The 20,129-nt window shown below is 41.0% G+C and overlaps 1 protein-coding gene across 1 annotated transcript in view; it reads right to left on the reverse strand.

The window, feature by feature from the left end:
- The window catches only part of ARSG (arylsulfatase G), a 238,287-nt gene that overhangs the window by 65,985 nt on the left and 152,173 nt on the right, over positions 1–20,129 (reverse strand). Inside the window, exons 7-8 of the mRNA XM_053707697.1 lie at positions 6,024–6,104; positions 781–889 (exon numbers count right to left, since the gene is read on the reverse strand). Of these exons, the coding sequence (XP_053563672.1) occupies positions 781–889; positions 6,024–6,104 (190 nt within the window). The remainder of the gene's footprint in view (positions 1–780; positions 890–6,023; positions 6,105–20,129) is intronic.

The raw sequence follows: 20,129 nt of genomic DNA on the forward strand, positions 1-20,129 counted from the left end.
ATCATGCTGGCCCTCGTTTACAGCCTGCTCTCTAAAAGCAGGGTCAACAATCTGTGTCTCTTGCTATGCGGCATTCCCTACATTTCTGACATTTACAACTTCTGAAATATTTTCATATTATTAAAGAGATATGAAACCCAAAATCTCTTTTGACAGAGCATACAACAAACATATATATATATATATATATATATATATATATATATATATATATATCCAGTGCTTTGTTTTAAAAATGAATTTATTTATGTGCATTTTCATTTTAAGTTGTATTTCTCCTTAATTGATTAGCACAGTGAAATGGAATCATGCTGCATTATCAATTGTTTAAAGGGACATTGTAAACTAGATTTTTCTTTGCATAAATGCTTTGTAAATGATCCATTTATATAGTGTTTTTGTAACTGTATAGTTTTGCTTATTTTCAGACTCTTTCTCCTGTTTGTGTAATCTGTCTTTTCATATGCAAGGGAGGGGGGTGTTTGCTCATCCTTCTTTCCCAGTCCATTTCAGTGGGTGTCCCAGCCTAACCTCATCAACAGTGCTAAACTGGGAGCTTCTACGTTTTTAAAAGGTTTTATCCTGGATTTTTAGATTAGTATCTGTGCATATTATTCTTTATAGTCGTGTCTATTACATGCAGTTAAATGAAAATTAGTGTACACTGTCCCTTTAATGATTATGAACTCCTCACTGTAAAAGTCAGACCAGAAAACAACTACAAGTCCCTCCCAAGGGAGAGATGGGGGGAATCTATGGTGAGTCAGGTGACATCCCTACCTCAGTATGGCTGAACTTGTGATGTTTCTTGGGATTTTCCCTGGCCAGTATGCTATAGTTGGTACACGGTGGCCTCCCTCCCAAGTGGTTTGCTTTGCAGAACTTCCACCTAAAACACAAAAGAAGTGACCATGATATTATAAATATTGTCCAAACTTAACCATGATTACAAGACTATAGATTTGTAGTTTTAAATTATTTACACATTCATCCACAAATCATATATTTTGTTCGTAATGCCACCATTAGATATACATGTAGTTTAGTATAAAATGCAACGTATTTTACGCAACAAAAGCTAAAATAAGAGGCTGTGAAGGTGAAGAGTGAGCATCTAAAATAATTATGAGTAAATAATCTATGGAATGTATAGTAAATATGTGGAACTAACTGCATAACAATATGTGACATGTGGGAATATTCCCCTCCTGACCACTAGGAGGAGGCAAAAGACACCCCAATACACCAGAGATTTAAATCCCTCCTACATTATGAAAGATGAATTTATCAGGTAAGCATAAATGTTGTTTTGTTTCATCAGATGTTGAATCCATGAGTCATCAAGTGAGGGAATCAATACTCAAGCAGTAAAGAGTGGGCATCTAAAATAATTATGAGGAGTTAATACATCCTTGCTTTTCAACAAAGCATAACAAGAAAAGGAAGAAAATTTGATAATAGAAGCACACTGGAAACTTTTTTAAAATTATATGTTCTATCTAAATCATACAATAAAAATGTTGGGTTTTAATTCCTTTTAAGCAACTTTTTAGGCAATTTAGCCTAATTACTTATTAAATCATGCAGGGTGGCTTACTTCAATCAGTATAAAATTAAATGGAAGACTTTTTGGTCAGCATTTAAATCAAGAGCTCAACAAAGCAAACACAGTAGGCTGGACTCTAACGTGTTTCACATGAATTAACATGTATCATCAATGAGGCTGAGCAAGCCCAAAGCTCACCATTAAACAGCTTAAAGTGAATGTCAATTTTGATGATAAAGTGCCCGGGTTTTAAAAATTTGATTAAAAACAGGGGCACTTTAATTCATCAAAATTTACATTTCACTCCTGTTGAAAAAAAAATACTTGCCTTTTAATCTTGACAGCAGCTCTAGCTTCCTCCGGTCGTTGCAAGCCATGTCTGACGTCAGAAATGATGGATAGGTCCTCCTCCAATCACGGTTTCCCCCCCGGGGGAATCAGTGTCTGATTCAATGCCGTGATTGGAGGAAGCCGGACTCCTCATTTTAGACCCAGGAAGAGCACTTTAGCATCAAAATTGACATTCACTTTAATTCATTTAATTCAACAAACCCTATAATAATTAATAGCAATTAACAAAATGTAACTCAGCAATTAAAGTTATTATTCAATCTTAGCTACATTAATAAATTATATTTGAAAACAGTGGTACATTACAGGCTATAATTTATATTCCAGTATTAAGCTACATTAAATGTAACTTAATGAGAAACATGATGATAAAATGTACAAGACAACAATTATTTGAGTATTGTATTAATTAATAGTTAACTATTAAAGGGATATTCTACTCAAATATTCATGTTTATAAAATACCAGCATTTATACAGGTGGAAAGTATGTTTTGCATCAAAAACTCGTATGCGAAAGCAGTTTAACATAAATTATTATACTACTGACAACATGAGTTTGAAAAATAAATTGTATAAAACTACAAAAATAAGTTGACTACAATGTTCTGCCAGTACCTAGTTTTTTTTTTTTTAAATTTTTTGTAGTGTAGTGGTCCCCCCGCCTCAACCCCTCCCGCGATCATTAGTTAGGTATCCAACACCCTCCCTTTTTTCTGTAGTGTAGCTCCCCATCCCTCCCTCTCCCTTTATTTATTTTGTGCCTCAGTGTAGGGCCCTCCCACTCCCTCCCCCCTCTGCTGCTGGACCGGCCAACTGCCTCCCGGATTCCATCCTACACCTCCTGCCGGCACCAGCTGATGATCGTTACAGACGGTGACACATACAGTGTCAACGTCTGTAACGATCTGGCATCTGCCTTTATATGGAACCGGAGCACTGATCATGCTCCGGTTCCATATGCAGGCAGATGCCTGGAGCTCAGGAACTCCAGACTGCTGGACCTTCCAGCAGCTCAGATGTATATATATACGTAGTGAAGTACAATAAGCAAAGTACTGCACAACGTATACTGTATATACGTCATTATGGGTTAAGGGGTTAAATAATTTATATTAGATAGTGTAACTGTACTTTGTAATTTATTTTTTATGTGTTTTGTGCAACTTTTTAGTTTCGCAAAACAGTTAACCAGAGTTCTGAAGTTGCGGTAATCATTCTAGCATAAATCTCGATTGCGCTCAAGCGATTGCATTTACTTTCAACTCTTAATACCAGGGATAAGCCCAATGAGCGCAAACACCCGCGATAAACCCCTTATCAATTGCATGCAAACGTTTGAGCTCCACTCATAATCTTGCCCCTATTGTTTAAACGTAATTCATAAAATGATTTGGCTTAGATTGAAATATTATTGGTTTATTTTTTGCAGTCTGTATAAAATATAAATAAATGGAATTTCCTGGGGACCACCCATAGTGCTGGTACATTTTGTAAAACATAATCCTTTGCAGTACATTAGACTTTTTTTTTTTTTTTTTTACTTTTTGTGTGTATTTTTTAAACTAAAGGATTTTTCTGTTTCTGTTCGATATTTGCTTAAAATATATGATGTGTGAGCAACAGAAAAAATACTAAATTGTAAAAAGAGATGTCTAAAATCTGCTTCACTATAGACACGAGAAATGGTTCAACAATGACAAAGATTGAGCTCACTAAGAATATAATAATACTGGATTAATTCTGATCAGGTTGCAGTAATCAAGCCATTATTAGAAATGCTTAGATTTTATATACAATGACTCAGAATGTCACATAGGATCTAAGCCTCAGTTTGAACAAGATATTGAGCTAGATTTAAAGGGACACTGTACCCAAATTTTTTCTTTCGTGATTCAGATAGAGCATGACATTTTAAGCAACTTTCTAATTTACTCCTATTATCAAATTTTCTTCATTCTTTTGATATCTTTATTTGAAATGCAAGAAAGTAAGTTTAGATGCCGGCCCATTTTTGGTGATCAACCTGGGTTGTTCTTGCTGATTGGTGGATAAACTCATCCTCCAATAAAAAAGTGCTGTCCAGAGTTCTGAATAAAAAAAAAGCTTAGATGTCTTCTTTTTAAAATAAAGATAGCAAGAGAACGAAGAAAAATTGATAATAGGAATAAATTAGAAAGTGGCTTAAAATTGCATGCTCTATCTGAATCATGAAAGAAAAAAATTGGGTTCAGTGTCCCTTTAATAACTCTGCCTTCTCATGTTTACATGACTCTTGGTGAAATGCCTAAAAATCCCCATTAAAAACTCAGAAGCTCACTAGGAGGTTATGAATGTGCCTTTAACTCTTTTTTCCCCCCTCAGATTTTGTATTTAATGTCACCATGGCTGTGTATATAATCATAACTCATAATTGTAATTCATCTTCTGTGGTGCTATCCCCATTATTCCCCTAGACTCAAACTTGCTGGAAATGCTAGTGTACAACCACCCAACCCATCTTCTGTCCTCCAGCTCTTTACTGAACATCTTGTAACCTGGTTTATGTCTACTACTTACCACTAAACCAGCACTCATCATCACAATTGACCTAAACACTGCTAAAACAAAAGGTAGCTTCTTCATACTTTTGATAATAAATCTCTCATCTGCTTTTGACATCTCAAGCAAACCTTAAGCTCACTTGGCCTTTGCAACTGACCTCTCTAGGTGTAAGGCCTACTTCTGTAACCAGCCCTTTACAGTATCTTTCTATTATACTTCTCTTAATCTCTACTGCCCGAGTCTTCCGAGAAGTACCTCAAGGATCAGCACTAGTTAATTTTCTTCAGGGACACATTTTCTCTGAGCTAGCTAATCTGCCATTTTTTATTACATTTATTTCCTGAAACCCAAATTTATATTCTGGTAGAGACCTGTCACCTACAATCCAGTCTGAGCTCAGCAAATGTGGCACCTTTTCATGGATAGTTTCATAAAGATACATATTTGAAATACCGAGCTTTTGCTGGTACCTCATCTAGCACAAAGCCACTCCTTGCAATCTCCCTAATAATAAATTCCTTAACCTTCTCCCCAATCCATAAACCTACTGTCCTAAAATTATAATACACTCAACCTTCTCTTTCCTGCTTCATATCAAATAACTTGCTACATCCTACAATAAACACTTGTCTTGACTGTTGCAATCCCTTACAAATTGTTCTTCCAATTTCCCTACTATCCCCTGACCTCTAACCCATTTTAGATGCTTCTGCCAGAGCCACCCTTCTCACTCGTTGTTTTGTACCAGCTGTTCTAATCTACCAGTCCCTTTACCTGCTTCTCATAAATAAGCAGACAAAATAAAATGCTGATCCTTACTTACAAAACACTTTTTAAGGCAGCTCTCCCTAATGTTTCTAACTAAAGTTTAGAGCCACAACAATTATTGTATTACCAATTGGAACATCTAGGCAAGAACTACTGATTGCTTTCCCCCAGAAGTATTCTGTATACATTTGTACCAGTGCACCAGAGAACTCTGGGTGATATATGCAAATGAGATATAATTAAAAAAACAACTTTAGGTTGTTTCTTTAAATCTCCCATTCCCAGTAAATCTGTGTTATTTTCTTTTTTTTAAAAAAACATCATTTGAAAGAGCATATAGTTATCTTTCAAATGAGAGGTCTTGATTTTATATGTAAATGTTATATGGGAGAATTGGAATAAAGTTTTTAGTGCATTATAATTTTAAGCTGGGTGACAAGCAAAGAAATGTAAGAATGACGAAATATTCATGCAGCTTCCTAAAGATTATTGAATGGCAAAGGGATATATTTTGAACTTCCTCTTAAAAATTGCTGTCCCCCAAAAATATTGCTGCCCTAGACACTAGGCCTGTGTCTAGGGCAGTAATATTTTTGGGGGACAGCAATTTTTAAGAGGAAGTTTTATGAAATGCTTTCCAATTCCTATGTTATCCAATTGATTTAAGTATTATTTGTATTACAAATGACTTATCACTAGTGATAGGTGAGGGTGCATGACCTATCACTGTGTCCCTGGCAGCAGATTTCCCAGCTAGGGCAACTTGGTGCCTGGCAAATATGTGAGATAAAATATAAGCTAAAAAAATACTATACCTTGTGCAACCTGCCATGCACCCACAAAAGGACCAACGCTACCAGCAAATTCACATTTCTCAGCCCAAGGTCCATTGTCACCTGTTATAAGCAAAACAAAATTAAAAAACAAGCTAAAAAAACCCCCAGAAAAAGCTGATTCCTTAAGAGTAAAAATATATTTTTTTTCATTGGGGAAGAGTAAACAAAATAAAATAAATAAGTAACATGGGTCTGATAGAAAATCAGCAAAAAAGGCTAGCTAAGTTATAAGCTATTAGTTTTTAAATATATGCATGGGGCCAAATTATTGTTTTGCAAGACACATGTAAGTCTCAAGTCTTAGCATTCAAGTCTCAAGTCAAGTCCCAAGTCAACACAGGCAGGTCCCAAGTTAAGACAGGCAAGTCCAAGTCAAGTTGCAAGTCTTCAAATTTAAGCTTCAAGCATTGAACAAGTCATTAGTGCTCTTTGTCCAATTTAGGCCTAGTTTCCATTGAGGTGGTAAAGTTTGGAAACTGGTGGTAACATAAAAATTCTCCATAGACTTTAATGAAGATAAATGTTTTTATCACTAGTTTCCACAATTTACCAACTCAATTGAAACTAGGCCTTATTGTCAGATAAGTAATTACTATAGTAGATGTATATTCATTGAAATTAGGAATGCTTTTAAAATATGTTTATGACTTCCCAGTTCAATTTCATGTGAGATTAGGTATAGACTATATTCTTTAATGAAGGTGGTGAGAGTCTATGGTCCATTACACTCCTGACCACTAGGAGGAGGGCAAAGATTCCCAAAACACCAAGAGCTCTTAAAACCCCTCCCACCTTACTGGAAACTAGTCTTGTATTTGCCTCCGCAGGAGGAAGGTGAAGAATGGAGGTGCTTTGGATGTTCTTTGTGAGAGGGGTTTTCAGACCGATTTGATGCCCAGTTTCCCCTCAGAAGAGCTTCTGGAAGCCTTTGGAGTATAGGTAGTGCACAAATAAACCATACGGGAATCAGTCACACGCTTGCCACAGGTGTCACTGGGACTGTTCCTTATACTCCAAATATTTAGATAATTTGCTGTCACACGTACATCACTGGATTGGTTATATACTGGAAGCAGTTTTTCTCTGCTTATGGTAAGTCCAGTAGTGTGGGTGCCTATCAGGTAAGTGTGAGGATTTTATGTGGCATTGGTATACAAGTACCTTATTTTTACCCTATGTATTGTGTTAGTGGCTTGGAGGTGCATTGTATAATTAAATTTTTTTGGTTAAGATAAATGTTTCAGGCTTCTGATTTATCCACTGAAGGTTAAGTGTTTTCAGATGATCAGGAGTCAGCCACTGATCATGAAATTTAATCTTTCTCTTTTTTATTTAAACTTGAACACCTTTATTACATGAGACCTCGCCCATTATTTTCAATATTTACATTATGTTTTCTTCTGGTGGCTGTTCAACTATGCACCTTTTTTAACTACTCCTTTTTGTCTTACTCTTATTTATTTTCCTACCTTCTTCTCTTTCTTGCTTGGCTATATGTCAGACTAGTTTCCAGTAAGGTAGGAGGGGTTTTAAGGGCTCTTGGAGTTTTGGGATTCTATGCCTCCTCCTAGTGGTCAGGAGTATAATTCCCAGGAGTAATGGATAGTGGGACCCTCAGCACCATGCAGGGGCTGACTGGCAACATTTGGCCCAGGGGGCAAGTACAAACCAGAGACCCATGGTGCAGCAACTCGACCTCCTGTCCCGCCCACCTCCTTCCTGTCCCTGTGTAATTTAATACACACATGGGAAATAAAATGAAATAAATTATATTTTAAGACTGTTTTAAATAAATAATTAAAATATTTAATCTATATTAAAAATTATATTAAATTTATATAATTTAATCTGAAATATAGAAGCAAATATAAATTAAAAAAACATCACCTGAAAAGTTTGTTAAAACACTTAAACTAAAATAAAGCAATGTATTTATTAATACAACTAGGCTATAATGTACATTAAAAAAACATTTGTTGAGTAAGGTGCAGAAGGAAACTGGTTGTTCTTCAGATTAGATGACACCTCAGCTGAATTTACTAGGAGACTGATTTATTTATCCGAGGAAAAGGCTCTAACCTTTTCTATCTATAGGCCCTTGATGTCTGTGTGATGCTTACTTGTGTGTATATACAGCTTAAAGGATCCATAAAACCTTTTTAGAGCACAAAAAGCAGAGTTAGGAGAAAAACACACTAACACTAATTATAAGGCAATATATGAGCACTAGCCAAGTATCTGATGTCACTTAATAAAACACTAGATGTTGTACAGATCAGCAGCAACCTTGTATCAAACAGGCGCCGGGTGCTTCTGAAAATAGTTAATGGAAACAGCTAGTTACTTCCTTTAGAATGTAACGGGTTACATTACAATGCAGACAAGATACACAAAGTGTATGTATGCGTGCAGGGAGGGTGTGTGTGTGTGCAGGGAGGGAGGGAGTGTGTGTGCAGGGAGGGAGGAAGTGTGTGTTTCATGTATAGAAATAAAGACACTACAAGCTGTTAGTGTGAGGAATCATATTGAACTAAATAACTACATCCAGGTCAGAGGTAGGAACAGGAAACAGGAAGTATAAGGCAATGCAATATTACCATAAACAAACAGAGTCACATTATTTGCATAATAACTCCATAACATCTCCCCTTTTTACATTCAATCCAAAATTTGCTAACAATTTACCTAAAACAGATCCTGATCAGTCTTAAACATAACATACTACATTACTGGTAGATACACTACAGATTGAGTCTATCTGGTGGTCTTGAAACTCGACCACTACGCAAGGCCACAGGGATTTTGCCTGGGTGAAGTTGTTCAGCTCCAGAAGGTTTTAAGGAGCTGCCCTCTTTCCTTGCTGGTGTGTTTGGCATGGAAGAACTTGCTGGTATAAGAGGCTGCATTATGGCATCCTCATTGTATCCTTCTGATATGACAGCAGTATTGTCTCTGCCTTGCTTATGTGGTCCAGTAGGACTAGGTGCATTGAGAGCCTCAGAATGCTCAAGTGCCGGATGCTTATAGGCTTGTGTGGTGAGATGTTCTGCCACTCGCAGGTCCACTCGGTTGCGGCGGTAGAGACTGCCTTCCACATCCACAAGATATGAGCGAGGAGCAACCCTCTGAACACAGGTACCCAGTCTCCAGCGACCAGTCCTGTCACCAGGGAGCGGCTTCATACGGATTGGCTCTCCAATGCTTAGTTCAGGTAAGTCTTTGGCAGACACATCGTATGTCAGTTTGGAGATCTGTTTCCTCCGTCGTAGCTTCTCCAGTACCCCTGTTACCACACAAGGTTCAAGTAATTTATTTGCCACTGGCAATGAAGTCTTCAGCCTCCTTGACATCAAGCGCTGTGCAGGACTGCTGTCCATGCCTTCAGTTGGGGTGTTCCTCCAATGTAGAATGGCTTTCCATGGGTCATTACCTTCATACTTGGCCTTTTTGCAAAGATTCTTCACTATCTTTACAGCTGATTCCGCTTTGCCATTAGCTTGAGGGTGCCGCGGGGAAGAGGTAAGATGCTCAAACCCCCAATCTGTAGAGAACCGTCTGAATTGCTCACATGCAAACTGAGGTCCATTATCTGAGATTACCCTGTCTGGCTGTCCATGACGTGCAAACTGTGCTTTACAACGCTTGATTGTAGTTTCAGCAGACAGGTCGGGAAGAAGCTCAATCTCCCAAAAGTCAGAATAGTGATCAACGATTAGTAGAAAATCTTGCCCAGCATAATTCAGTAAATCCATGCTTACAATTTGCCAAGGCCGTATGGGCAGCACATGTGACATCATGGATTCTTTCTGTTGTGCCTGCGCATATTCATTGCATGCTGAACAACGGCTAACAAAGTCTCTGATCTCATTTTGCATGTTAGGCCAATATAGGGTATCTCGTGCCTGTCTATAGCATGCTTCACCACCAATGTGACTGGCATGAATACGCGTCAGCATCTCCGATCTTAATGATTTAGGAATGATGACCCTTGACCCCTTGTACAGTACACCATCCTGAATGCCGATTTCATCTCGGAAAGTCCAATATTCTCTTACAATGAATGGCACCTCTGCCTTTGAATCTGGCCAACCATTCAGAACAACATACTTAAGTGCTTGCAAACTCTCGTCAATTTCTGTGTGCTGTCTTATCTGAAGCAATCGTTGGTCTGTGACGTTTAAATAGTCTGAATGATTAATCTGCGACAGGACATCCAGATCCTGTTGAACACTGCAAACTGTGTGTTGTGCACTCTCAGGTGAACTACTTGCTGCTGTAGCTCTGCTAAGAGTGTCACTAATGTACATTTCAGGTCCAGGTTTATAGACAACATTTAGGCAATAATTTTGTAATGTGAGCAACATGCTCTGTAGACGTTTTGGTGCACACAAAAGTGGTTTCTTGAAAATAGATATCAGAGGCTTATGGTCAGTTTCTGCAGTGATCTCGTCACGACCATAGAGGTAGTGATGAAAGCGCTGGCAGGCAAACACAATACTCAGACATTCCTTTTCGATTTGTGCATAGTTTTGCTCAGTAAGGGTCAGTGCCCTTGAAGCAAAAGCGATAGGCTGGTCAGCTTGCAATAGGCAACACCCTAATCCACTTTTGCTTGCATCACTTTGAATAGTTACAGGTTTTGTCACATCATAGTACTTCAGGACAGGTGTATCTGTGACCAAACGTTTGATGTCCTGCACTGCATTATCATGCTTAGGAAGCCAATGCCAAACTGCATCCTTGTCCAGAAGCCTTCTCAACGGCTCGCAAACCTCTGAGAGGTGTGGTAGGAATTTTGATAGGTAGGTAACAAATCCTATGAAGCGCTGCAGGGATTTCACATTCACTGGCTGTGGCATATCCAGTATAGCTCTGATTTTTTCTGGGTCAGCCTTCAAACCCTCAACGGATAGTATGTGCCCATGGAAGCGGACCTCTTTGACCTTGAATTGCAGTTTTTTCATGCCAAGTCTTAGTTTCACCTGCCTACAACGATTCATTAGTTCTAATAATTTGCCATCATGATCTTGCTCTGCTTCACTATCTGTGTCCCCACAACCAACCACAAGGATGTCATCAGCTATTGGTTCAATACCACTGAGTCCAGCCAATAGTTCATGTTGTTTACGTTGATACACCTCTGGTGCAACTGATACTCCAAAAGGCAACTTGAGCCATCTTTTTCTGCCCCAGGGAGTCCAGAAGGTTGTCATGTAGCTACTTGCATTATCCAACTTACATTGTAAAAATGCATCGCGGGCATCAACAAGCGTGAACAGACGTGCCTTAGGCAGCTTGTACAAAACATCCTCGAGAGTTGGCATGATGTAGTGAGATCGCCTCAGTGCCTGATTCAAGAATTTGGGATCTATGCATATTCTTAACTTCTCAGGCTTCTTTACAATCACCATGTTACTTATCCAATCAGTTGGTTCAGTCACTGTTGCTAAATGTCCATCAGCCTCATACTGGTCAAGCTGCGCCTTAACTGCCTGTTTTATGGCCACTGGCACATTGCGCGGTGCACATTGTACTGGAGGGACACTCATGTCAAGGTCAAAATGAACTTCCCCTGGTACAGATTCTACTGGCCCAGTAAAAACATCACTGAATTCCTTTAATAGCAAATGTTTTGTCAAGGGCCCTTTGAATTGATTGTCTATCACGTTGAGCTCTGCGGGTATAGAGAAATGCATCAGCCCTAGACGCTCACAGGTTGAGCCGGATAACAGTGGCTTTTGGCAGGCTTCCACAATGTCAAACTCTAGCTTGTGTGTCCTTCCACGTATGACACATTCTGTCCTGAAGAGTCCTAGAGATTTCATAAGCTCACCTGAGTATAACTTTAGTCTGGTGTCACTTTGCAGTAGACGTACTTCTGGTGCTAACATCATTTTGTCTCTCAAACACATTACATCACATGTTGCTCCTGAATCGAGCTGGCAGGATTGGGGCTTTTTATTTAAGTTAAAGTGACAAACCATTTCTTTCCTCTGGCTTGCACAGTGCCGATCAATTCACTACTGTATATCACTTCAGCTGAGTGTGGCTCTTCCTCATATGCAGATGTGTTCTCAATGGTGTGTAACTTTCCTAGTGATGGCTGTCTTTTACTTGACAAACAAACATTAGCAAAGTGATTTGTTCTTCCACAAGACCTACAAGACTTCCCATAAGCTGGACATTGCTCTTTAATTCTTTGATGCACAGTCCCACAATATTTGCATGCAGTAGGGTTTGCAGTATTTGTGCTAAACTGGCGGCGTTGTTGCTGCGGTTTGCTTATGTGTTGTCGCTGCATTGCAATGTTTATGCTGTCGGTCTGCTGTCTGTCCTGTTCCATAACTTTTAGACGTCTGTCAGTGAGCTCTGCTGTACGGCATGTTTCAATGGCTGTGTTTAAAGTTAAGTCATGTTCTCTTAGTAGACGCCTGCGTGTGCTCTCACTAGCTACACCAAGAACAATTTTGTCCCTTATTAATTCATCTCTTAGTGTACCATATTCACAAGTTGCTGCCTTTTCTCTCAAGCGTGTAACAAAGTTATCAAGAGATTCTCCCTCTTCTTGTTTGCAGCATCCAAACATATACCTTTCATATATAACATTTTTAGCAGGTTTAAAATAAGCTTCCAGTGCATCTAAAATGGCTGTAACATTCTCTTTCTGCTCTGCTGTGAGGGTCAGATTATGCTTATACACATGCCTGCATTCACTGCCCATGACCCTTCTCAGAGTTGCTGCCTGCACTGCTGCAGATTTCTCATTCAACCCTGTAGCCAGGGAATAATCTTCAAACTCAGCTCTGAAAGTTTCCCAATTGCTGCTGCAATCCCCACTGATTCTCATTTCCTCTGGGGGAGGTATGCAATTCATGGCAGTCATATTGTCTTTAAGTCTCTAAGCTCTCAAATATCAGGAAAAAAAAACAAAAAACGTTTTAGGCTGTAACTCACAAAGCTGTGCTGTATCTTAAAGCTGCTGTTCTCCAAACAAGAGGCTCAGTCCTGATTTTAGTTACTTCTGACACCATGTTTCATGTATAGAAATAAAGACACTACAAGCTGTTAGTGTGAGGAATCATATTGAACTAAATAACTACATCCAGGTCAGAGGTAGGAACAGGAAACAGGAAGTATAAGGCAATGCAATATTACCATAAACAAACAGAGTCACATTATTTGCATAATAACTCCATAACAGTGTGTGTGCATGTGTGCCGGGAGGGAGGGAGTGTGTGTGTGTATGTGTGTGTGCAGGGAGGGAGGGAGCGTGTGTGTATGTTTGTGTACAGGGAGGGAGTGTGTGTGTGTGCAGGGAGGAAGTGTATGTGTGTGCAGGGAGGGAGGGTGAGTGTGTGTGCAGGGAGGAAGTGTGTGTGTGCAGGGAGGGAGGGTGTGTGTGTGTGCAGGGAGGGAAGGAGCGTGTGGGTATGTGTGTGTGCAGGGAGGGAGTGTGTGTATGTGTGTGTGTGCAGGGAGGGAGGGAGTGTGTGTGCGCGCAGGGAGGGAGGGAGTGTGCGCGCAGGGAGGGAGGGGGTGTGTGTGTGTGCGTGCAGGGAGGGAAGGAGCGTGTGTGTATGTGTGTGTGCAGGGAGGGAGTGTGTGTATGTGTGTGTGTGCAGGGAGGGAGGGAGTGTGTGCGCGCAGGGAGGGAGGGAGTGTGTGTGTGTGCAGAGAGGAAAGGAGTGTATGTGTGTGTGAAGGGAGGGAGTGTGTGTGTCAAATGGGCTGCACTTTGGACGCCCCTGGTCTAGTTCCACAAGTACAAATTAGTCATATAATCAAACTAGTTTAAAATAACATGTATATAAAGATTGCTTGTGGTATTACCTTTTATTTATTTTTTGGTTATATTGAGAGTCTGCAATTCCTGACCAAACCCACGCACCTTGATGTTAATTACATGATCATCATGGTTGGTTACTTAATTGGTTACGCAAGTTTGGTGCCGCTTGGGTCAAGGAGGAGTGAGGACCAGCATTCATCTGTCCTACTCCTCCCTCCCCACCGCAAAATGGGTGGCGGACACTGCAAGGACCAGTCATGGACACCAGTGTCCGTGTACGGACACCTTGCCTATCCCTGGGAGTGTGTGTGTATGTGTGTGTGCAGGGAGGGAGGGAGTGTGTGTGTATGTGTGTCTGCAGGGAGGGAAGGAGCATGTGTGTATGTGTGTGTGCAGGGAGGGAGTGTGTGTGTGCAGGGAGGGAGGGAGCGTGTGTGTATGTATGTGTGCAGGGAGGGAGTGTGTGTGTGTATGTGTGTGTGCAGGGAGGGAGGGAGTGTGTGTGTGCAGGGAGGGAAGGAGCGTGTGTGTATGTGTGTGTGCAGGGAGGGAGTGTGTGTGTGTGCAGGGAGGGAGTGTGTGTGTATGTGTGTGTGCAGGGAGGGAGGGAGTGTGTGTGCAGGGAGGGAAGGAGTGTGTGTGTGTGCTAGGAGGGAGTGTGTGTGCGCGCATGTGTGGGAGAGATAAAGAGTGTGTGTTTGTGTGTGGGAGGGAATGTGTGTGTAGGGAGGGAAGGAGCGTATGTGTGTGTGCTGGGAGGTAGTGTGTGTGCATGTGTGGGAAGGATGAAGAGTGTGCGTTTGTGTGTGTGTGTGGGAGGGAGTGTGTGTGTGTGCTGGGAGGGAATGTGTGTGTGGGAGGGTGTGTGTGTATGTGTGGGAGGGAGTGTATGTGCAACGGGGAGGGAGTGAGTGTGTGCATGTGTGTGTGCAAGGAGGGAAGCAGCGTGCGTGTGTGCATGTCACTGGGAGGGAGTGTGTGTGCAGGGAGGGAGTGTGTGTGCAGGGAGGAAGGGAGTGTGTGTATGTGTGTGTGCAGGTAGGGAAGGAGTGTGTGTGCTGGGAGGGAGTGTGACTGTGTGTGCATGTGTGGGAGGGAGTAAGAGTGTGTGTTTGTGGGAGGGAGTAAGAGTGTGTGTGCATGTGTGTGTGAAGGCAGGAAGGGAGTGTGTGTATGTGTGTGTGCAGGGGGGGAGTGTGTGTGTGTGTGTGTGCTGGGAGGGAGTGTGTGTGCAGGGAGGGAGTGTGTGTATGTGTGTGTGCGTAGGGAGGGAGGGAGGTAGTGTGTATGTATGTGTGTGTGTGCAGGGAGGGAGTGTGTGTATGTGTGTGTGCAGGGAGGGAGGGAGTGTGTATGTGTGTGTGCAGGGAGGGAGGGATTGTGTGTGTATGTGTGTGTGCAGGGAGGGAGGGAGTGTGTGTGTGTATTATGTGTGTGTGCAAGGAGGGAGGGAGTGTGTGTGTATGTGTGTGCAGCATACCCCCCAACTGTCCCGATTTTCACGGGACAGTCCCAATTTTAGGGGTCTGTCCCGCTGTCCCAGGTTGCTAGGCATCTGTCCCGCATTGCCCAATGCATTTAAAAAAAAATATATATGTTTTTTTAATTCTATTGTGCACATACTCAGAAGCAGCTGGCTTTTCTCTCCCAAGGTTATATACCTGTTAGATTCCTTGTGGAAAAGTAATGGTGTGTGGGTTAAGCAGTAGTAGGCAGGCTGTATACCCTCTGACCTCAGGTAATGGTGACCTCTAACCCCTGGTAGTGATGACGTCTAACTCCTGGTGATAATACTAGCATGCCTTCAGTTTCATACAATGAGCAGTGCTAACACCAGGGTAACGAACAGTGGCAGCCTCAGACTGCCAGCTAATGTGCTTGCCAACCCCAGGACCCCATACAATGAGTTACAGATACCCATATATGATGTAGTGCGTGTGTCTATCTGTATATATAAGTGTGTATGTGTGTGTATCTGCATGTCTAAGTGTAAGCTGTGTAGTGTGTGTGTGTATCTGTATGTATAAGTGTGTGTGTATCTGCATGCATAAGTGTATGCTGTGTAGTGTGTGTGTCTGCATGTATAAGTGTAAGCTATGAAGTGTGTGTATCTGCATGTATAAGTGTATACTATGTAGTGTGTGTGTATCTGCATGTGTAAGTGTATACTATGTAGTGTGTGTGTATATCTGCATGTATAAGTGTAAGCTATGTAGTGTGTGTGTATCTGCATGTATAAGTGTATGCTATGTAGTGTGTGTGTGTGTCTGTATGTGTAAGTGTATGCTATGTAGTGTGTGTGTGTCTGTATGTGTAAGTGTATGCTATGTAGTATGTGTGTGTATGTATCTGTATGTATAAGTGTAAGCTATGTAGTGTGTGTGTATCTGCATGTATAAGTGTATGCTATGTAGTGTGTGTGTCTGTAGTGTAAGTGTATGCTATGTAGTGTGTGTGTGTCTGTATGTGTAAGTGTATGCTATGTAGTGTGTGTGTGTGTATGTATAAGTGTATGCTATGTAGTGTGTGTGTATCTGCCTGTATAAGTGTATGATATGTAGTGTGTATCTGCATGTGTAAGTGTATGCTATGTAGTGTGTGTGTATCTGCATGTGTAAGTGTATGCTATGTAGTGTGTGTGTATCTGCATGTATAAGTGTATGATATGTAGTGTGTGTCTGCATTTGTGTGTATGTGCGTATGTAAGCTATGTACTGTGTTACTGTGCATTTTTGCTAACTTTAAAGGCCAGAATCTAGAATATTAATGAGGAAAGCAGAGAGCAGTTTTAAAGAATCTATTATTAAATGTCCAATTAAGATAAAAATATTTAGCACTGTCTCTGCAAAGGTTAATTAAATACAGAGCTCACATAGCTATACCAGTGGTTTGAGCTTGTGTTTGATTTGCTGCCTAAGAGTATTAAAAGATATGACTTTAGAATTGTATTTATATTACTTTAGTCTTATGATTTTTTTAAGTCCCGCCCCCGCCTACCACATTCAAAAAATTATTTTGCCGCGGGGGGGGGGGGGGGGGGTCCCTCTTTTGAATTTTGAAATGTTGTGAGGTATGGTGCAGTGAGGGAGTGTGCATGTGTGCTGGGAGGGAGTGTGTGTGTATGTGTGTGTGCAGGGAAGGAAGGTGTGTGTGTGCTGGGAGGGAGTGTGCATTTGTGCAGGGAGGGAGTGTGTGTGTATGTGTGTGTGCAGGGAAGGAAGGAGTGTGTGTGCTGGGAGGGAGTGTGTGTGCATGTGTGGGAGGAAGGAAGAGTGTGTGTTTGTGTGTGTGTGCAGGGAGGGAAGGAGTATGTATATGTGTGTGTGTGTGTGTGTGTGTGTGTGTGTGCTGGGAGGGAGTGTGACTGTGTGTGCATGTGTGGGAGGGAGGAAGAGTGTGTGTGTGTGTGTGCTGGGAGGGAGTGTGTGTATGTGTGTGTGCGCAGGGAGGGAGGGAGGTAGTGTGTATGTATGTGTGTGTGTGCAGGGAGGGAGTGTGTGTATGTGTGTGTGCAGGGAGGGAGGGAGTGTGTATGTGTGTGTGCAGGAAGGGAGGGAGTGTGTGGGCAGGGAGGGAGGGAGTGTGTGTGTGTATTATGTGTGTGTGCAAGGAGGGAGGGAGTGTGTGTGTATGTGTGTGCAGCATACCCCCCAACTGTCCCGATTTTCGCGGGACAGTCCCAATTTTAGGGGTCTGTCCCGCTGTCCCAGGTTGCTAGGCATCTGTCCCGCATTGCCCAATGCATTTAAAAAAAAATATATAGGTTTTTTTAATTCTATTGTGCACATACTCAGAAGCAGCTGGCTTTTCTCTCCCAAGGTTATATACCTGTTAGATTCCTTGTGGAAAAGTAATGGTGTGTGGGTTAAGCAGTAGTAGGCAGGCTGTATACCCTCTGACCTCAGGTAATGGTGACCTCTAACCCCTGGTAGTGATGACGTCTAACTCCTGGTGATAATACTAGCATGCCTTCAGTTTCATACAATGAGCAGTGCTAACACCAGGGTAACGGACATTGGCAGCCTCAGACTGCCAGCTAATGTGCTTGCCAACCCCAGGACCCCATACAATGAGTTACAGATACCCATATATGATGTAGTGCGTGTGTCTATCTGTATATATAAGTGTGTATGTGTGTGTATCTGCATGTCTAAGTGTAAGCTGTGTAGTGTGTGTGTGTATCTGTATGTATAAGTGTGTGTGTATCTGCATGCATAAGTGTATGCTGTGTAGTGTGTGTGTCTGCATGTATAAGTGTAAGCTATGAAGTGTGTGTATCTGCATGTATAAGTGTATACTATGTAGTGTGTGTGTATCTGCATGTGTAAGTGTATACTATGTAGTGTGTGTGTATATCTGCATGTATAAGTGTAAGCTATGTAGTGTGTGTGTATCTGCATGTATAAGTGTATGCTATGTAGTGTGTGTGTGTGTCTGTATATGTAAGTGTATGCTATGTAGTGTGTGTGTGTCTGTATGTGTAAGTGTATGCTATGTAGTATGTGTGTATGTATCTGTATGTATAAGTGTAAGCTATGTAGTGTGTGTGTATCTGCATGTATAAGTGTATGCTATGTAGTGTGTGTGTCTGTAGTGTAAGTGTATGCTATGTAGTGTGTGTGTGTCTGTATGTGTAAGTGTATGCTATGTAGTGTGTGTGTGTATGTATCTGTATGTATAAGTGTATGCTATGTAGTGTGTGTGTATCTGCCTGTATAAGTGTATGATATGTAGTGTGTATCTGCATGTGTAAGTGTATGCTATGTAGTGTGTGTGTATCTGCATGTGTAAGTGTATGCTATGTAGTGTGTGTGTATCTGCATGTATAAGTGTATGATATGTAGTGTGTGTCTGCATTTGTGTGTATGTGCGTATGTAAGCTATGTACTGTGTTACTGTGCATTTTTGCTAACTTTAAAGGCCAGAATCTAGAATATTAATGAGGAAAGCAGAGAGCAGTTTTAAAGAATCTATTATTAAATGTCCAATTAAGATAAAAATATTTAGCACTGTCTCTGCAAAGGTTAATTAAATACAGAGCTCACATAGCTATACCAGTGGTTTGAGCTTGTGTTAAAAGATATGACTTTAGAATTGTATTTATATTACTTTAGTCTTATGATTTTTTTAAGTCCCGCCCCCGCCTACCACATTCAAAAAATTATTTTGCCGCGGGGGGGTCCCTCTTTTGAATTTTGAAATGTTGTGAGGTATGGTGCAGGGAGGGAGTGTGTGTGTATGTGTGTGTGCAGGGAAGGAAGGAGTGTTTGTGCTGGGAGGGAGTGTGCATTTGTGCAGGGAGGGAGTGTGTGTGTATGTGTGTGTGCAGGGAAGGAAGGAGTGTGTGTGCTAGGAGGGAGTGTGTGTGCATGTGTGGGAGGAAGGAAGAGTGTGTGTGTGCAGGGAGGGAAGGAGTATGTATATGTGTGTGTGTGTGTGTGTGTGTGTGTGCTGGGAGGGAGTGTGACTGTGTGTGCATGTGTGGGAGGGAGGAAGAGTGTGTGTGTGTGGGAGGGAGGGAAGTAGGTGTGTATCATTGAGTATGTGGACAATGCTCTGCCTGTGAAAGCATTCTTTGTATGTGAAGGGCCTCCAAGTTGCATATTCATGCTCTTATTTTATCACAGAACTCTATGCAAATGTATCATTGACCAATATATGCAAAACATAATTTATGTAAGAATTTACCTGATAAATTCATTTCTTTCATAATGGCAAGAGTCCATGAGCTAGTGACGTATGGGATATACAATCCTACCAGGAGGGGCAAAGTTTCCCAAACCTCAAAATGCCTATAAATACACCCCTCACCACACCCACAATTCAGTTTAATGAATAGCCAAGAAGTGGGGTGATAAAGAAAGGAGTAAAAAGCATCAACAAAGGAATTTGGAAATAATTGTGCTTTATACAAAAATATCATAACCACCATAAAAAGGGTGGACCTCATGGACTCTTGCCAATATGAAAGAAATGAATTTATCAGGTAAATTCTTACATAAATTATGTTTTCTTTCATGTAATTGGCAAGAGTCCATGAGCTAGTGACGTATGGGATATCAATACCCAAGATGTGGAACTCCACTCAAGAGTCACTAGAGAGGGAGGGATACAAATAAATAACAGCCATTTTCCGCTGAAAAAATAATCCACAACCCAAAATAAAAGTTATTTTCATAATGAAAAGAAAAACTTAAACCTCAACAGAAGAATCAAACTGAAAAAGCTGCCTGAAGAACCTTTCTACCAAAGACTGCTTCTGAAGAAGCAAATACATCAAAATGGTAGAATTTAGTAAA

This window comes from Bombina bombina, chromosome 1, assembly GCF_027579735.1.
Source record: "Bombina bombina isolate aBomBom1 chromosome 1, aBomBom1.pri, whole genome shotgun sequence".
Classification (NCBI taxonomy): Eukaryota; Metazoa; Chordata; class Amphibia; order Anura; family Bombinatoridae; genus Bombina; species Bombina bombina.